At 44.2% G+C, this 18,486-nt stretch overlaps 1 protein-coding gene across 4 annotated transcripts in view; it reads left to right on the top strand.

The window, feature by feature from the left end:
- The first annotated feature begins 164 nt into the window (after window positions 1–164).
- The window catches only part of SETD3 (SET domain containing 3, actin histidine methyltransferase), a 68,334-nt gene continuing 50,012 nt past the window's right edge, over window positions 165–18,486 (top strand). The window contains exons 1-4 of one of the 4 annotated variants that reach the window (XM_032482605.1): window positions 165–332; window positions 12,861–12,970; window positions 14,778–14,870; window positions 18,227–18,375. In XM_032482605.1, the coding sequence (XP_032338496.1) occupies window positions 12,868–12,970; window positions 14,778–14,870; window positions 18,227–18,375 (345 nt within the window). In that variant the 5' untranslated portion in view covers window positions 165–332; window positions 12,861–12,867. Of the gene's footprint in view, window positions 333–489; window positions 676–12,860; window positions 12,971–14,777; window positions 14,871–18,226; window positions 18,376–18,486 lie in introns of those variants that run through there. The other 3 variants (XM_032482606.1, XM_032482607.1, XM_032482608.1) reach the window with 3 other exon arrangements.

The raw sequence follows: 18,486 nt of genomic DNA, 5'->3' as shown, positions 1-18,486 counted from the left end.
AGCCGCTCAGGCCCAGGAGCCCGCAGGCCCAATGGCTGGGCAGGAACCCGAACCGAACGGTCGGGGGGCGGCGGGGCGGGGCCGCGCCCATGCGTCTGAGCCGCCGGCCAATAGGCGGCGGCGGTGGTGGCCTGGGGGCGGGGCCTGGGGTGGGCGGAGCCGCGTTGGGCCGTGGCGGCGGGGCTGTCTTAGGCCGCGGTCCCGCCCCTCCCGTCCGGCTGCCGCCGCCGCCGCTGCCGTCGCCGCCGCCGCCTGGGGCTTGGTTGAGGCGGACGGTGGGTCCTGGCCCTAGTGTGGCGCCGCCGCCGCTACGCGAAGGGGCAAGCGGGCAGGTGAGTGCCGGCGGCCGCCCCTCCGCGCTCGCTGCCCGCGGGGCAGACTCGTGCCGCCGCCCCCGAGCGCTGTGAGGCCGCCTCCCGCCCCGGCCGGCGCCCCTCGGTCGTGGTCCGGCCCGCGTCCAGCCGATCTCTCCGGGCCTGGGGGGCGGGGGACGGTGTGCGCCCTCGGGCTTGGCCAGCAGGGCTGGGTGCCCGGGGCCCGGCAAGGTCGGAGAGCGCCGCTCGGCCTCTGCCCTCCGGCCCTGCCGGGGCGGGGGCGCGCTCGCCCCTACCCCGCGTCCCCTCCCGGCACCCAACGCTCCGGTCCCCGCTCCGGCCGCTCCGGACGTGGCAGCAGGTACAAGGAGCGCCGGCCTCTCGGCACCCGCGGGGTGGGGCCGGGGTCCGTCTCCCTCGCGCTCGTCGGCTCGGCTCTGCGTGCGGCCGGCTCGCGCACCCGCTTCCTTCCTCCCTCCCTTCCTCCCTTCTCCTCGTCGTCATCCCGCTGCTTGGGCGAAGGCTGTGTGGCTTTCATGTTCCTCTCTCTCCAAACCTCAGGTGCCCGCGGGGGTGCCCGGGGACTAGTCCCTGCTTCTCTCCCTCACTTTCCAGTTATAAAAACAGTCGTTGAAAATAGGTCATCTTTCTTCCCACGCGCCCTGGCCATCTTCCACACGCTCTGTGCCCTACTAGGGAGAAGAATTCAGTGCTTTGGAGTTTGTCATTCCCGCATCAAACTCTTCCTTCTCGTGGCTCCAGGCTGGCGATGTAACTGCATCCTTTCTCCCCTGTTTCTACTCCGAAATAAAAGGAGCCGATTAGTATGGGGCGCCACTTGCTGCGGGGTCTCACCCGCTCCTTGTGTTGACAGGTTTAGGATCACTTGGAGGGTATTGTTTTGCACTTCCAAATGAAGGAGGTGATGTTTCAAAAGCCAAACTACTTTTGAAGTATGTTGACAGGTGAATTTTGCTTTTAGGAACCTTAGAAGAGTTAACCTTTTAGCGATGGATCTATCCATGGCTTGGTCGTTGTGTGGTTACAAGAGCTGTATAAGTTTGTCAGAACTCATTGAACTGGGCACTGAAAGAATTTTATCTTATGTAAATGATACCTCTTCCCCCCCACACTTTTTTTTCCCTCAAAAATGACCCTACTGCTAGTTCAGAACCGAAGGAACCAGTAATTATTTTGCAGAGGTTTTTCTTACTATTTTAAGTGAATGCATTTAACTTAAAAATATAGCCAAATAAAAGCAGCTTTCTTCTGTACGTTAAAATTTGACAAGACTTGCTTGAACCATGAACTATTGTGTCTACACGGGCTACTATACATGCAGTCTCCTCTTACCAAATTAGTCCCCAGGGCTGCTGTGATTGATATTTTGGTGCAGTTCCAGCAATTTAAGGAGGAGTTTTTCTCTGGCCCGAGAAAGTAGTTTGCGAAGCCAAGTTCTCAAACAGCTACAGAACAACTTTTTTATTGGGACCCCAAACAACCTCCGTTTCTCTTCTGTTACTCCTTCCTGGCTGCCCTCTTTGATATATATTCAACATTGTAAGCTAATATCTGAAATGAAACTCTAGTCTGAACCAGGAAAATGGTTGCTGCTTCCCATCTCTTCTCCAGTGATCCCGGAATAGGAATGATACTGGACTTGATGAAAACATTTATGCCTACGTTTGCTGTAGAAATGAAAGTTTCTGTTGAATTCCGTCCATAGGAGTGCAGTAAAATTGAAGTAAGAAAGTAGGGCCACATTTTAAATGATGATTAAACCTTGGCTTAGAAGCCACTGGAAAAGGAGAAAAAACTGTGAAGGTTGTATTGAAAGATTTTTTCATTCTAAAGTTCAACCATTGGAAAACTGTTTTGTTCTGAGAGCTCTGATGACTGGTCACAACTATTCCCTTAAAACCTGCTGCTTTCATTATTTAGAAGAGAATGAGAAAGGAGATGACAGCTGGAGGGGATACGGAACAACAGAGGCTGCTCACAGTAAATACTTAGTAGGTAATCACTGAATTCAGTGGGAACCAGGTACATCATTTGTGGCACATGGAATTTTAGTAAAAATGAGTAAAAAGCTTACCTCCTGGCTTAGGGTTTCTCTGCATTCTTTTTACTGGATAGCAGTTTAGTTCAAGGCTGTCCAAGTCTCTTCAAATGTTTGAATGACATAGTCTCCTTTTTTTCTGGTCACTAATCTGCAGTAGCTTTGAGAAATGTAACTAACAATACTATTTCTTTTTTGGTGTAGTTTGATGAATATCTGTCACTGGGAGGTTTTTTATCTTTAGAAACTGGTTTGTCCGTCTTTGGCTGCTGTGCTGGGTACTTCTGTTGGGGGCAGGGAGGAAGCGTTTCAAGTATGTTTTCTCTTCTTGTACCCAAGTCCTGGGAGTGGAGCCTGAGTTTTGTTTCCCCACGAAGGAACAGGAGTCATTTATTACTATGGCATCAAACATTTTTGACAGAATAGTGAATACACCTTTATTCTTACTTACTTTGGAAGTTGCTTGTGGCCAATTATTTGCTTCCTCAATAACAAGTACTGTATTTGGGCCCATTAATTTATTGGGAAGAATGTTTGATACGCTGTACGTCCTTTTTCTCCTGATACAGACATGGAATTGTTTATCTTGGATATCAGTTCATTCTGAGTCAGATTTAACCAGTCAAGAGTATTAGACGAAGGATTCTTTGCTTTTAATTTTTTCTGGTTTTCACTTTTGTGTTGCATTTACAGATACACCTTGCTTGGCAAAATTGAATTCTGTACATTGGATTTCCTTATGTCATCTCATTTTTTAATTCATAAAATTGGAGCTTATTAATATTTTGATGTGCAAATATAATTAATTTACATATTCTCAAAGGAAAAATAAATTTCTAACAAAATATTAGTATACATATTTCTCTATTGTAAAGGAGTTGAGATTTTTTTAAAAGTCACTAAATAGTCTTATGAAAAAAAGTTTAATTAATAGAATTGGCAAGGGTAGCAGTCCCTTTTTTTTTTTTAAGTTCATACGGCAACTTAAGCCAGAGATTAGCTGTGTAGATTCCATTTCCATTTGGAAGTTTCCTCTAGGTTTTAGAAATAAACAGATCATAAAACAAGAGGTGCAAGCACAGCTATTGACAATTTTCAACAGAAATAAATTTGAATGGAAGAAAAATGATTCCAGATGATAATAAACTTCAAAAACCAAAGTTAAGACTTTGAAATTCTTTCTTATTCAACTACTTTCCAACTAGAAGTTAATTAGTAATCAAGATAATTCCAAACACTCTTGACTGACAATGGAAGACAAGTCCAACTCTGAAGTTAAGACTTTGAAAGGGATCTGAGTGATACTGATTACCAAGCCAAGTAAAATTTCAACCTGTTACATTCCTAGGCTCAGTAATGGGTGAGGAGAGCAGAGGGACAGGACAGGAAGAAGTGCTTTCACTATTTTTTAGGACTAAAAAGTTGTCTAGAGAATGTAGATAATCAGGTGTCTACATTAGAACTCATAATCAGCATGCAATATTTTAGGCTTATTGCCTATCTACCATCCTGAGCTTCACTTGCCACTTTGCTTGGGATACAACTCATAACAAAGTCTAAAAATTCTATGACTAAGTGGTTTAAAGGTTTCAGTCTCAGAAAATAGGAATGACTTCAGTATCAGTAGTTTTCTATTAAGCACAGTTAAGAGAAAGTGAGGGTTAGTGTTGAAAAGTATTCACTATAGTAAGTTGCTTTTACCATAAAATTTGGAAATTTTGCTCATGTCCCATATTTAAGCTGAGGCCATTCCTGTATTTTTGAATGAGGCCAGCATAATGGTGCTATACTTTGAAAAGGCCAAAGAGATAAAAGCTTTATGTGGTGTTTTATAACCGCAAAGGAATACTGTTATTTTGAATTTCAGAGATAATGAACTTTCACAGCCTTCATAGGTGGGCTGGTTTTGACCAGAATCCATGAAATACTGTTGAGCATCAGTAAAGTTTGACATCAAGGTGTGCTGATGAGGCTGTGCTGTCAACTGTTTATTAGCTCGTATGAATTTGTTAACTTCTCTTAACTTCAGCTTTCTCATCTGTAGGAGTAGGCGTAATATCTTTCTTTATCTAGTGTGTAAAATGCTTACCTCAGTTCCTGATATAGGAAGTGCCTAAAGGCTGCAGTTGTGATGAAGATGATCATGTTGGGGGCTTGGCACAGGACACACAGTTTCACCAACCTAGAAACTAACCATGGGACAGCATGAATAATTGCATTTAGGCTCAAAAACTCAGTTTAATATAGCACATGTATCTGGCTGAAGACCAGTTTATGTAAAAGGCTTTAGTTGATTATCATTTGGGCTGTGGGACCATGTCTCACTTACCTTTGCATTTCAGATTAGATACTCAAGACATATGCACTGAATGGAGGTGTGAATTGTTCATTTGGCTCATAGAAAAGTAAGGCTATAAATCAATAAAAAATGTTAAAAAAAAAAAAAAAAAGAAAAGTAAGGCAATCTTAGCTATTACAGATCTTCCTCGACTCATGAGGGGTTACATCCCAATAAACCCATCCTCTGTTGAAAATGTCATTAAGTCGAAAATGTATTTAATACACCTAACCTACCAAAAATCACAGCGTAGCCTCACCTACCTTAAATACGCTCAGAACACTTACATTAGCCTACAGTTGGGCAAAACCACATAACACAAAGCCTACGTGGTAATAAAGTGGTGAATATCTCATGTGATTTATTGAATACTGTACTGAAAGGGAAGGCAGAAGGCTGTATGGTTCAGAATGGTGGTATGTGTATGGCTTTCACTCACCATCCCTTGGCCGACCGGGAGCTGTGCTCGCTGAGGCTGCCCAGCATCCCCAGAGGGTATCTATAGTACTACATATCGCTACCTTGGGAGAAGATCAGAATTCAAAATGTGAGGTTTCTATTGAACGCGCGTGGCTTTCATACTATCGCAAAGTCGAAATACCCTAAATCGAAGCATCGTATGTTGGGGACCATCTGTATTAGTAAAACCTCCTTGAGTTGAGTTGAATCTGGCAGTGGATAGATAGCAAAGCTCTTTGACAGCCACACGTGCTACATAATATTAGATGTCATTACTTTAAAGATGTTTAGGGTTGCAGGTAAATACAGAGAACCCCAAAGGTCTCTTCCAAACCTGATGTTCCACAATTCCAGAATCTAGAATCCTTATGGGAGGAATGTAGGTGGCTTGAAAGTAATTTCTTGACAGATTATAGCTAGCTGTTCCTTCACCCTTAACATTTTTCTTTCTTCTTTTAGAAAGATATAATAGGAAATGATTATTCATGATACTGAATGATTCTTTGCTTTAAGAAGGATTTTTTTGCAACTTCCTTTAATTAAGAGCCTCATTTTAAGTATATTTACAACTTAGTAACAGGTTAGAACTAAAACTACTATGTATTGAAAAGTCAATCAAAGATAGTTTAAGCACCTCTAAATTAGTAGAAATATAGCAAAAAAATGGTAGAAAGCAAAAAATAGCAATTTAAAAAAATTTCAAGTTTGTGTGTATCTGTATCAATCTATCTGTCTCCATATATATGAGAGCCCAAATTGTTCTGTATAAAGATTGAAGTTTTACTTAAATGCAGCTTACAGGTGTACATTCATTTTGGTACATGTGTAGCTACTGTGTTGAAATTCATTGCACTGTCCTGCCTGTCGGCTTGCCTTGACTTCTTGGTACTTGTGGGCTGTGGCACATCAGCACTTCCTTTGATAGAGATTGGAATGGTGGGTGCTCGTTAGCCACCTGAAGTCGCTTCAGTGTGGCTTGAGCCTGCTGCTAGACCCTGCTGCTGTGCACAGAGAAATGTTTCCTATTAACATGGTACCAACGCGAGGACTACATACGCCTTATCAGTTTCTGGAGGAGAGAGAGCTTAGTTAAATACTTTCAGTTTGGGAGTGCTTTCATTTTCCTAGGCCATCATCCTGTAATTTGTGTACTTATTCAGAATGTAGTAATCGGATCCTAATGGCCTGCAAAGTATTTTAGTGAGATTTTTTTCTTCCTACACCAAGATTTGGCGGGCTCCCGCACTCCCTTCGAGTGCATTTACAGCTGAGTGCCTGCGGTGGGAGGAAGCTGTTGGACCATTTTCTCCTTTAGTCAGTTCAGCTGTAAAGTTGGGAAGATGCAGGATACACTGAAAAACAGATGCTGAATTTGAGTTAAGGTTTTCTGGGCGAAGTACTAAATAAGTGTAATCAAAAATGTTAATTCTGGTTGTATTTAGTTGAAAGCAATGCAAGAATAACAAATATACATTCTTTCCATTTATACTTTTTTAGGAAAAATAAAAACCCCACACAGCTGAATGCCATCTCAGTCTGTTCAGTTTATGTAAACTATACTTTGTAAAAATAGGTTAAGTATCCAACATCCTCTCTCTCACATCACCCGCATGCCCCCTCCCCATCAGCCAAGATCCCTAAAGGCACTGTATCTCACTTTTCCTCACCTATACAGATTACATGTAAAAGAATCATTTGATTGGTCAGAAGTGGCTCTTGATTAAGAGATGCCACTTGCATATTAGCAATTTAAATAATAATTGAATATACCTTTTATTTTACTGTTTTCTAAAGTTGGTTTTATCTCTTAGGTGGAGAAATTGTTGATGGACTTGATACATAATTTATGGTGTTTTAAAGAGCCAAATTTTGAGGATTCTGTACATTTTAAAAATTCATTGGTGGTGAAGAAATGCAGATATATGTGAAACTCTCAGCTTGCTGTTTCTTTTTATGGATCCCCCTTTATTTGAGTGATGAGCTCTAATTGTTGTGGAATCAATTTGTCTGTCAATACTGTATTGCTTTTCTACATAATATTTTCTTTTGTCTAAAGTATTGTTTAAATCCTATTTTTTTTTTACCATGTATTTTTGCTTTCCCCAAGATAATTCAATAGGAATTTGTAAATTATACCTGATTTCCATCTAAGCTTTGGGGGGAAATCTTTCATTTAGCATTGTACCTTCTGGCGAATATTTAGAATATAAGTTGCGTTATGTGTGTGTATCTGTATGCCCATGTGTATACACATACCTAATTCAGCACATCTTTGTGTCTTTCTAATATACATATTTGAAATAAGTATTGAAGATAAGCTTTTGGTCTTTGTAGGAAGTTGATGAATTTCTAAACAGGTAGTTTTCCACTGAGAGCACTAAGGATATTCAGGATACCTGCATCACTCTTGGGAAACTTGAAATCTAGCCCGAGATTCAGCTGAAATCACAATGAAAATCACTCATTGTGTGTTACAAATTTTTGAATCATGACTGAACAGGGTGGGTAGTTATTTTAAATCCATGATGTTGGGAGAATTTTCATTAACAAAAAAAAGTCAGAAAGGGGTTGAATTTAGGAAACCACTCACCCTGGATTCTAAGACTTTCTCAAACTGAGTCTTAAAATCTCATCATCCTTCTTTAACTGGACTTTATGCCTTGCCCCTCTCTGTTTTGTTACTTTCCTCCTATATTTGAGGAATTATCCAGGCTATGCGTCCTGGGTCCCCACCTCCTCCTTATCCTGGAGGCTGGCAGGCCTGGTCTTCCCTCATGTGTTGTCTTCCGTAGTGGCTAGTATGGTCCTGGCCCAGAGATGCGGGATAAGTCGCTTAATCGTGTGCGCCAGCAAGAGTCCACCTACATGCTGGACACGGCACCAGATTTCAGGTTGGAAGCTGTGGGTCTGCTGCATGTTGGCTCTGGGCTCTTGGCCGAGTCGTAGCCGTGTCTAAGTCCCCTGACATGCCAGTGGTCACCACCGGCCTCTGGGGACTGCGGCGGGAATGCCAGGGAGGTGGTGGGTGGGGACGGGTCTGACCAGCGCAGAGCACCATAAAAGATGCTCGAGCCTCTGGTCACAAGTGCCTGTGGAGCCTGAAGTCACATTTGGGTTGTAGCTCTGCCGTTTCTATTGGAAACAGACTTATTCCTGCCTTGTTGCTTTCTAAGAGACCAAAAACACTTTAAAAATTCAGTTTGTGTTCATTAGAGAGATTCTCTTATGAAATTTACACTCTTAAAGCTTTTCTAGCAAATAAACTACGGATTCCCCAAAGAAGTCATCTTTTAAATGTGAATTTTGTATATTTTATATGTATAAATTTATATTTTGACTTTTAAGAGTCATCCTAATTCTTTAGTAGAAGTAGTTAAGTATTAAGTAAATGTCTCATTTTGGCTACTGTTCTAATCACTGGTGGGAGAATATATCAGAATGGTTCCTTGTGGACAATCTTACTATCGTGATGGGAAATAAATCTTACCCACAAGTAACACTAATACACTCAAATAAGATTCTTCTTCATTCACCAAATATTTGACCCTCGACTATGTCCACGGCACTGTTATAGCCCCTGCAGATAATTTAGAGATGGAAGCTTTGTGTTTTTTTCTACCATGAGACGGTGGGTGAGGTAGGCGCGTAAATGATGTTGACTGCAGCAGGTGCGGCCAGAGAGCCGCCAGGGCTGGGCTCTGGGTTGTGTGGAGTGCGCAGGGAAGTGTCGCTGAGTTGGGGTTTGAACCAGGACTTAGACACCTTCACCTAGGGCTGAAGGCACGCAGACCGCAGAGAGGAGAGAGTGGATTGAGGATGATGCCAGGCCAGGGGGCTGGGGGAGCTGGCAGACGGTGGCAGGAAGGCCTGATGCTTTGCAGGGTGAAAAGAAGTAAATGTGGGGCTTCTGTCTTCAAGGTACTTTTAGTTAGGGGTGTGACACAAACACTAGAAGAATTGGGGCCAAACCATATCAAATCCAGAGGCAAATAAGTCTTATAGACCTTGATAGCTGTAAAAGTTCAGCAGAATGGCTGCTGAGCCTTAGAACTGGGTGCAGAGAACCCCCATTCTCCAGAAACTTGAATTACTTAAGTAAACTTAAGGCTTGAGGACACTCAGATTCAGTGTGCGAGGGGCTGAGTACTCAGGAGCTCCCGGACAGAGAGGATCCAGGTGACTGGGGAGCTTTCCTGATTGGAGGTCACTGTTGGCCTGGCTTCTGGGTGGAACAGATTAAGAGCTGGTCTGAAGCTAAGATCCTGTACCCTCGGGAGGTACGTTCCCTGGGGACAAGGACAGGCACTCCCTGCTCCCTCCTTAATTAAGTAGCAAGTTAATGCCTCTGTGGAAGATTCTTATGGCCTAACCTGGGTAAGCTGCTTTCTCTCTTTAGGGCCTGGGGGATGGAAAGAGTCCAAAGAGAATTCCAAAAGACTGATCTCAGTGTAAGCCAAGCCTTTAGCATCTGTTAATCACCTTAAACTTGACCCATTCTTACTGATTTTCATGGGAGTGAGGGCTGCATGGAGGAGCCCAGAATTTCCTCAAGGCCACTGGGGACATTTTGGCTGAACCTTAAAGTATGTGAAAAATTTTGCCAGGAGGAGACAGGTAGCAGAAGGTAGCTTCATTCCAGAAAGGGGGGAGAGAACCTGAGCAGGTCCTGGAGCTGTGTTAAGGTGGGGATGGGAAGAATAAAGCCGGGCAGGTGAGATGGGGTGAGGAAGTGGAGGGCCCAGGGGCTGTGCTGGGTGGGGGGTTGCGTGTGACCCTGGAGCTGTGGAAAGACCTAGCGTTGAGTAAAAGCAGCCAATGTGTTGTACATTTTTATTTGTATGAAGTTCCGAAACAGGCAAATGTAAGCGATGGTAATGGAAGTCAACATGATGGTGACTTCTGGGAAGTGGCTGTGGACTGGGGTAGGCTCTAGGGGACTGGGCGAGGGGTGGATATGCCGGTACCTCATCCCAGGTGGTGGCAGTGCACTTAACCCAGCGGGCTACTCGTGCGTTTATGAAGGCTAACTTAACAGTGTGGTGGGGAGGGAGGTCGGAGGCAGGGAAATGATTCAGGAAAGGGTGGGAGGAGCTGGAGCTGAGGGTTTTAACTGGGAGTGGCTTCAGGGACTGTTCCTATAAACATAGCCCCCCAGGGCTTTTGAAGATCACATAGCTGCTCTCCCAGGTGCTGATTTACTGATGTGGGTTGAAGTTACACCTGTGTTGTATTCCTGCACTCGTTACTCAGGGCAGATTTAAGTGGTAGGGATGGGCTTGGGCAGGGGGAACACAGGACACTTACAGTCTAAGCAAGAGGTGAATTCAAGAGGTCTGCCCTCCTGCGCCTGCAGAGCTCTGTGCTTCTGCTCTGCGTTTCACAGAGGCAGCGGGGCAGTAGACCAGCACAGGCTTTAGAGACAGGCAGATTGGAGTTCCAGCTGCACCTCTTACCCTGGATAAAGACAGAGGACTTCACCTTTCTGAGAATGTCATCTTAAAGACGAGGCTGATGCCCACTGAGTCCAGGTCTGGGAAGATCAAACCAGGAGGTACATCTTAGCACAGCCAGTGGCAGAGGGTGAGGACTGCACACAGGGCCATTGCCCTGCCGTTTTAATTAACAGTCATTATCTCAGGGCAGGTATCTAGATGCCAGGGAGTGATGGGAGTTGAGGGGGGGTTCCTGAGGGAAGACTTGGTGTGGGGGAATTGCGGGCAGAGTGAAGAAGCCTGTTTTGGAGCCCTTTGGTCCTTGCACTGTGAGGACCGTGCCGGGGGGCATGGCTGTCTCAGGCTCACTGCGCGCCAGACCTGCTAAGAGGAGGGGAGGGTCTTGGAGCTCCTCACTGAAGTGATGTTTTCAAGTTGTTTAGCTCCAAACACGCACAGACTCTTGCCAGCAGGGTCATATCCGATGGTGAGTGTTACACTTCTTTCTGCCAAGCTATATTTGGAAGTGTGATTCAAGCCCTTCTTTCCAGAATTACCGGTAGTTTTAGTTGTTTTCAGGTCAAGTTCAGTGGTTCTCTGCAGAGATGCCCCGGGTAGATGTGCAGAGGGCCTGAGATGCAAGGACGAGCAGTAGGTGCTCTGTCCTGGCGGTGCTGTGAGCGACTCGACCCGGGAGCTTTCTTCTCATTGAGTCCTAAAGTGTAGGGAAAGGTGCGGAAACTTTTCCTCCTCTTGCTGCCCCCGCCCCATGCTTTTTTTTTTTTTTCTGCTTTTGATTTCAAAACAACTAACTCTTGTCCTTGCTGCAAAAGTTTTAGGTATTTTTTAGCAGATCCTTTTTTGTTCCAGGATGCCTGACACTGTGTTTGAGAAGACTCATTAGATACATAAGTTACAAAGTATACTCATACATTAGACACGATCAGAGACCATACATATCGTGGCCCTTTAATAGAATGTTATTTTCTGTGTTAGCATGGCCCGTGTGTGCATGGATTCAGTTACAGCGGAGTCAGAGATCACCTACACCGTGGGAGAATGTGCATTTTAAACCTTTCGTCTTATCGCAGCTCTCCACACTACCATAGTCATTTCTTTTTGTAAGAAACAAGTAGGTCAGAGTTTGCTTTTTCTTCTCCCCTGAGATGAGGCGAGGGCTCCGTGGCGCATCGTCGTGGTGCTTGTTATTAATCAGCGTGTGGATTGCTTCAGTAGCGTCTCGGCTGAGGACTCTCTCCATCTTCTTGGGTTGTCATCTTAAGGCGCTTCTCTCTGGAGGAGGAATGCTCAGATCAGAATTCTCCCCAGCAGTTGTTGCCTTCTTCAGGCAGGGGCTTCTCTCCCACTGCTCTCCGCCGAGACCTCTTCAGCCGGCCCGTTCCCCACAGGGCCCCCTCGGGCTTTGCTCATTCCTGTCCTTGTCTTTGAGTTGCCTCCCCTTTCTTCATACCTCCCAGCCCCTTACTTTTGTCGAGACACAGCTCCTGACTCACTGTTATGAAATATTTTCAGACAGATGTTATAACATCTTTGCCCAGCGTGCCATCGGTGCAGCCTGCTTGGCCCATCCTGCCCATTTGTCAGACCATGTGGACTCGTGGGTGGGTGAAGTGCTGGACTGGGAGGCAGTGGGAGACTCTCTCGAGGGTGGGGTCTGCCATCCACTTCCTGTAAAACCGGGGGCCAGGGACTTTGAATTTTCTTTGGAACAAAATGAAGGAATTAGATTAGCTTTCTGATGTTTCTTTGGTTTTGAAAATGTCTGCACCATTTGTGCAGAGAGTCTGACCTGTTGCTTACAGCTTAGTGGGAAATTATTCTTTTAAAGCAAAGTGGGGAGGAATATATAGGTTTTTGTGGCCGTGTGATAGTTTGTGATACATGAGTGTAGACTTAAGCTTCATCTCTGTAGTATCACAGAATACACATTTTGGGATATATAATAAAATCTGTGTAATTTGAAAAAAAAAAGTCTAGAGTAAAACTTGCTTCTACTATAGTTTTTCTACACGAAAAAGAATGAACTTTTCTTCCAGATTTTCTTCCCCACTTGAGAGCCTCGAAATACTAGTTTTTGTTACATACTGCTTTTTCTGGAAGGAAACTTCAGAAAGTGGCACACGTGAGGTAAAATCTTAGCATCTCAAGGCTGAGACCCGGCCGTGCCCCATTTTATGACTCGATTGTGTTCTTTGGAAACATAATGCTTTTCTGTCTTTTCCTTCTCTTCTCTGTAGTCAGAAGATGGGTAAGAAGAGTCGAGTGAAAACACAAAAATCAGGCACTGGTGCTACAGCAAGCGTGTCACCGAAGGAAACCTTGAACCTGACCAGTGAGCTGCTGCAGAGTAAGTCCCGTGCTCGGCCTTCCTGCCGCTTCGTGGGCCGTGTGGGTCTCACCCCTCGGCACCCCTGTACTGCATGGGAGTCCCTGGTCCGGGGAGCAGGGCATGAAACAGCCTTGTGTTCAGATCCCAGCCGCTTCACGTGGGACCTGGCACGTGACAGAGCTTCCCTGGCCTGCAGTCTCCCCACCCGTGAGATGGAGATGCGGTACCTGATGGTACCGAGTCACAGTCCATGAGGCTGGGACGAAGTAATGAACGCAGGGCTTCTATAGCACAGCTGCCCAGACCACGGCCGTCCCTGGGTACTGGTGGGCGAGGCCACACTCCTCTGCTCTCACACTGTGGCCTCAGACAAATTCCTTAACTCCTAAATAGACTGTCTTGGGAGCACTTGGGGACCATGTGATCTATGGCATGTGAAGGTGCGTCAGGGGCTGTGAACCCCGGGGTGAGCACAGCCTCTCAGAGAGCAAACCTTGGGAACTGGACTCCCTCACCTTTACTTTCAGCAGTTCAGTAATAGTTTTCCAGTTTCACGTGTTGAACTTACCAGTTCTTGGTTCTGGGAAATTAAATATTAAGTGCCTCTACTTGCTTTAGCAAGTTCATCTAAACTGGTAACTTCTCTTTTTAACTGTGAATTTAAGTTGGCGCTCCATAGGTTTCAAATTGAGCTGTGGTCACTCTCTTAACTCACTACGTTTATCTCCTTTCCTTTGCCCCTTATGTTTAGATTATGTGACAAAGAAAAATGTAGCTTTCTGTCCCTACCAGAAGCAGGCAGCAACCACGTCAGGGTCATGTCCCTCCCTGAGCACTCCCGTTGTCCCATGTGGTGTCCCTACCTGTCCCTCATGCGGGTCAGCATGGCCCCACAAAGCGCGGACGGACCTCCCCCTCCCCACTGGCCTCCCCGCTAGACTATAGGTGGCCTCAGGGCCGGCTCACTTGTGTTCTAGGGCCCAAGTCAGTATTTGTTGATGGAAGAATAAAGTAAGACTGGTTAACCTCAATAGTTAGGACTTACCACGTGACTAGTTATTGTTAATTACTTACTGTATCTTCTCTTTTCCTTGGAGGCCAAGAGTTTGGCGGGAATGTGGGATGGGAGCTCTCTCTTTAAACTGATACAACTGTTTAAAAAGGTCAAGGCCGTGGACAGCTGGGTGGCCAGTATGCAGCCTTCCACAGCGACAGGCCCCGGCCTGGGGGTTGTCCCTTGGTTCTGGCCCTACAGTGGAAGCTTCGCTTCTTTTTCAGCTGTAACTGTGCCGTCTCTTTCTGTAACTCCCCCAGGGTGCTTATTATAGGGACTTGCACATGGATGCAGAATGTTTGTTGACTCATTGTCCTTATGTCCAATTTAACTGGTTTCCTTAGGGAGCCATTGTTACAGGGTTTAACTAAAAATAAATGTTGATTTTTAATACATCTTCTTTTTGCCATCCACCAGTTTTCAGGAAAATGTTTTTCATTTTAGTTTAGCTTTTTGGGCTTCCTGTTCGTAAGTATATTCTGAGGAAGACTAATCCGAGCAGTGGCAATAAGGTAGCTGCAAGGTAGGCGCTCACACCCGTGTCCGGGGTCACAGTTTAGTAAGAGGCCTTAGAATGGTGTCACAGGGTTTTCCTGCTTTAAAAAGCAGAGCTGGTTTACACTTCTCACACCTATTGTCATGGCTGTCCTATCTTTGTCCTTTAAAAATAAACCAGCAGCAACAACAAAACCCAGATTCCGTGTCTTCTGAAGACTGACAGGTTGAGTCGAAAGAAAGAAATGTTTGAGTGCCTTGGTTTTTGTGTTACAGAGTGCAGTAGTCCTGCCCCGGGCCCGGGGAAAGAATGGGAAGAGTACGTGCAGATCCGGTCTCTAGTTGAAAAAATACGAAAAAAACAAAAAGGTAAAGTTTCTAGAATGATCATCATGTTTTCTTAATATCATGTGGAGACCTGGCATAAGGCCGAAGGGCTATGAGAGCAAAAGTCTCAGCATCCAGCCCAGGCCCCAGTGCCTGTCTGAAAGGTTGTAGAAAGGGCTTCTGGGCTGGGAGAGAGACCTCTTTGGGAAACCACCAGGATCTTTCCCATTTCGGAGATGCTGTCACTGCTTGGAAGGGGTAGAAATGTTGAGCTTTAGCAGGGAAAATGTTTGGATCTGGGGACTAAGATGGCACAACTTTCATTTACTTTCATTTTCTGAAATATGTGTTTAAACATTTTTCAGACTATGTTTCCTTTAGGGTTTGAGGTCAGTACATAGTTCTGTGGCTCAACACACAAGTATATACTGATTGATTAATATCTTGTCAGGATTTATGACGGACTCAATTGTATCTTTTTTCTTTCTTTTACTATTTTTGGTTTTTTTCGGGGGGTGGTAATTAGGTTTGTTTGTTTGTTTATGTATTTATGTATTTATTTAACGGGGGTACTAGGAATTGAACCCAGGACTTCGTGCACGCCAGACATGTGCTCTATCACTGAGCTATACCCTCCCACATCAGATGTATCTTGATTAGAGAAGAGACATAGTTATATTTCCTGAGATGTGTTTTTCCAGGGTGTATTCAAGTAGACATCTTAATGTTTCTCAGCCAAGTTGGCAATGGGGCCAAGTGTCAATTCGGAAAAGCTTATTCAATACACCTATTGTTTTTGTTCTGTAAAGCACAAAAAGTGGATCTGTATGCAGGCCACACGGAAGCGGGAAGGAGAAGACGGAGTAAAGAGCCTGTGTTCAAAAGGCTGCGAAGTGCTCGTTAGGCTCCCTTTTCACTTCCCGCCACGGGAGTGAGTGGGAAGAGGGCTTGTTTTTGTTTGCTCCCTCAGGTTTACTGCTCTCCCATACGTATCTGCAAACGTGCAGCCTTTGGCTTGGATGGTCTCAAACCCTAAACGGTGACTGGTTCTTGTATAACGTGTTGTCTGCATGAAGTGGTGGGCTGTGCTAATCCTGGCTCACCACACCGGGAGCCCCGACAAGCTTTTGTATATCCTGAGTTTCTGTTCTGAGTTGAGAACGTTTCCTGCAGCTGATACTGAAGTTAGAGTGTTCATTAGTTCTCGGTGGGTGAAGAGTAAATCCTGTCTCAGACTATCCCTAACAAGATCAGTTTTCTCCGTTTGGCAGGGACCTTTGCACGTCTAGCCGGGTGCGACCCCGTGCCAGGCCCTCCCGCTTGGCGTGGCCTCAGGCTCCGTGCCTGGGCTCCGTGCCCGTTGCCTCCTATTGATGAAGTTCCTGTTCCTCCTCTTTAGTCTTCAAAAAATTAATGATTTTTTGTGTGCATGGTTTTTCACCTTTTTGAATATTTCAAACATGCTGAAAAGTCCAGAAAATAACCTCCAAGCATCTGCTACCCAACTGAGTATGTGTCATTCTTGTCAGTTCAAGTTCTCCTTTCCTTCCCTCCCACCTGCTGGTCCGATCTCTTTCCCTCCCTCTGTGCTTTGATTGGTTTTTATATTTGATTTTAAGAAATAAGAGGTTTCAGTACACCAGAAATTGACACATTGTAAACTGACCATACTTCAATAAAATATATATATATACAAAAAAAAAAAAAAAAGAAAAGAAAAAAGGAATAAGGGGTTTCAGAGATAGCTGTAGCCCCACACTTCCACCCATTCCCTCCCCTCCCCTCGCGGGCCTTGTCTTTACTGTGAGTGTGTTTCTACTTCATGTACAACCCCATACAAATATATGGTAGGAATTGACGTTTTAACAGTTTACAGAAATGGTATCATACTGTTGGATTTTTTAAAAAATAACGTGCAGTTTTATGTTTTATTTATCGTGATACATGTTGATCCAGCACACTCAAAAAGTTGCTGGGCAGAGTCCTATTGCAGAGCTCTTCAGTTTTGTGCCCTTAGAATCAGGGTCTGTGTCCCTTCTTACACACGGCCCCTTGTGCATGTCTGTGAGCTACTGATTTTTGTTTTCATGGGAATTTCATTAAAGAAAATGTGCAGGAGGATAGGGGAGTGCTTGGCATGCACAAGGTCCTGGGTTCAATCCCCAGTGCCTCTGTTAAGAGAGGAAAAAGAAAGAAAGAAAAAATGTGCATGTGAGAGGTGGCAGGTTGCTCTAGAAATCTGCAGTGGGCATGAAGGCTTCCCCCATCCCAGCAGACCCCAGTGTTACCTAACAGAGCCAATGTTCCTATGACTTAGGATCAGTTAACTATTTCTCTGTAGCTGACAGGGAGTTTAGGATTGTAATTGCCTTTCCTGTCACTTGTTAAGACATGTACTGTGATTTTCTGGTAGTCAGTTTTAATTTTTTCAAGATTAGAATCTTATTACTATTTCCTGCTAGTTAGTTCCAGTGGCCTGTTATTTATTTTCTTTTTTTTCCAGGTTATGTATATTTTCCTTTTATATATATATGTATTTTTGATTGAAGTAGAGTTGATTTACAGTGTTGTATTAGTTTCTGGTGTACAGCATAGTGATTCAGTTATACATTTACATATATATTCTTTTTTAGGTTAGTATATACATTTATAAATATCCTTTATAGGTTATTACAAGCCATTCAATATAGTTCCCTGTGCTATACAGTAGGACCTTGTTGTTTGTTTTATATATAGTAGTTTGTTATCTGCAAATCCGAAACTCCAAATTTATTTTTCCCCCACTTTCCCCTTTGGTAACCATAAGTTTGTTTTCTATGTCTATGAGTCTGTTTCTGTTTTTAAATAAGTTCATTTGTGTCATTTTATTTTTATTTATGTATTTATTTATTAAACTTTTTTTTGAGTTATAGTCATTTTACAATGTTGTGTCAAATTCCAGTGTAGAGCACAGTTTTTCAGTTATACGTGGTAAGTGCATTTGTGTCATTTTAAATTTTATTTATTTATTTGTTTGTTTGTTTATTTCCCCCTCTTAACAGAGGCACTCAGGATTGAACCCAGGACCTCATGTGTGCCAAGCATGTGCTCTACCACTGAGCTATACCCTCTACCCTGTGTCATTTTTTTAGATTCCACATATAAGTGATACCAGATGGTATTGGTCTTTCTCTGTCTGACTTACTTCACTTAGTATGATAATCTCTAGGTCCATCTATGTTGCTGCAAATGGCATTATTTCATTCTTTTTATGGCTGAGTAGTATTCCATTGTATAAATATACCACATCTTCTTTATCCAGTCATCTGTCGATGCTTCCTTTTTTTATTTTCTAGAGCAGCGTGAATGATATATGTCCTAAAAGTAGCTCTTGTTTTCTAAAATATGGATTGATTCAGGTCTGTCTGTTACTTTTGATGGAAAAAGAGAAGATTACTTTCCTGATCTAATGAAATGGGCCTCTGAAAATGGAGCCTCTGTCGAGGGTTTTGAAATGGTTAACTTCAAAGAAGAGGGCTTTGGATTGAGAGCAACAAGAGATATCAAGGTGAGTTGATAGGTAAGCTGTCGGTCTGGGAGCGTTGGACACCGTGTGGCATAGAGGACACAGGACCTGGTGGCAGATGCTGGGGGCCGGCTCTGAGCCTGTGGGCACCTC

The sequence above is a fragment of the Camelus ferus genome, chromosome 6, assembly GCF_009834535.1.
Source record: "Camelus ferus isolate YT-003-E chromosome 6, BCGSAC_Cfer_1.0, whole genome shotgun sequence".
NCBI lineage: Eukaryota > Metazoa > Chordata > Mammalia > Artiodactyla > Camelidae > Camelus > Camelus ferus.
The sequence above is the reverse complement of the archived record's forward strand: the minus strand, read 5'-3'. Positions and strand labels throughout refer to the sequence as shown.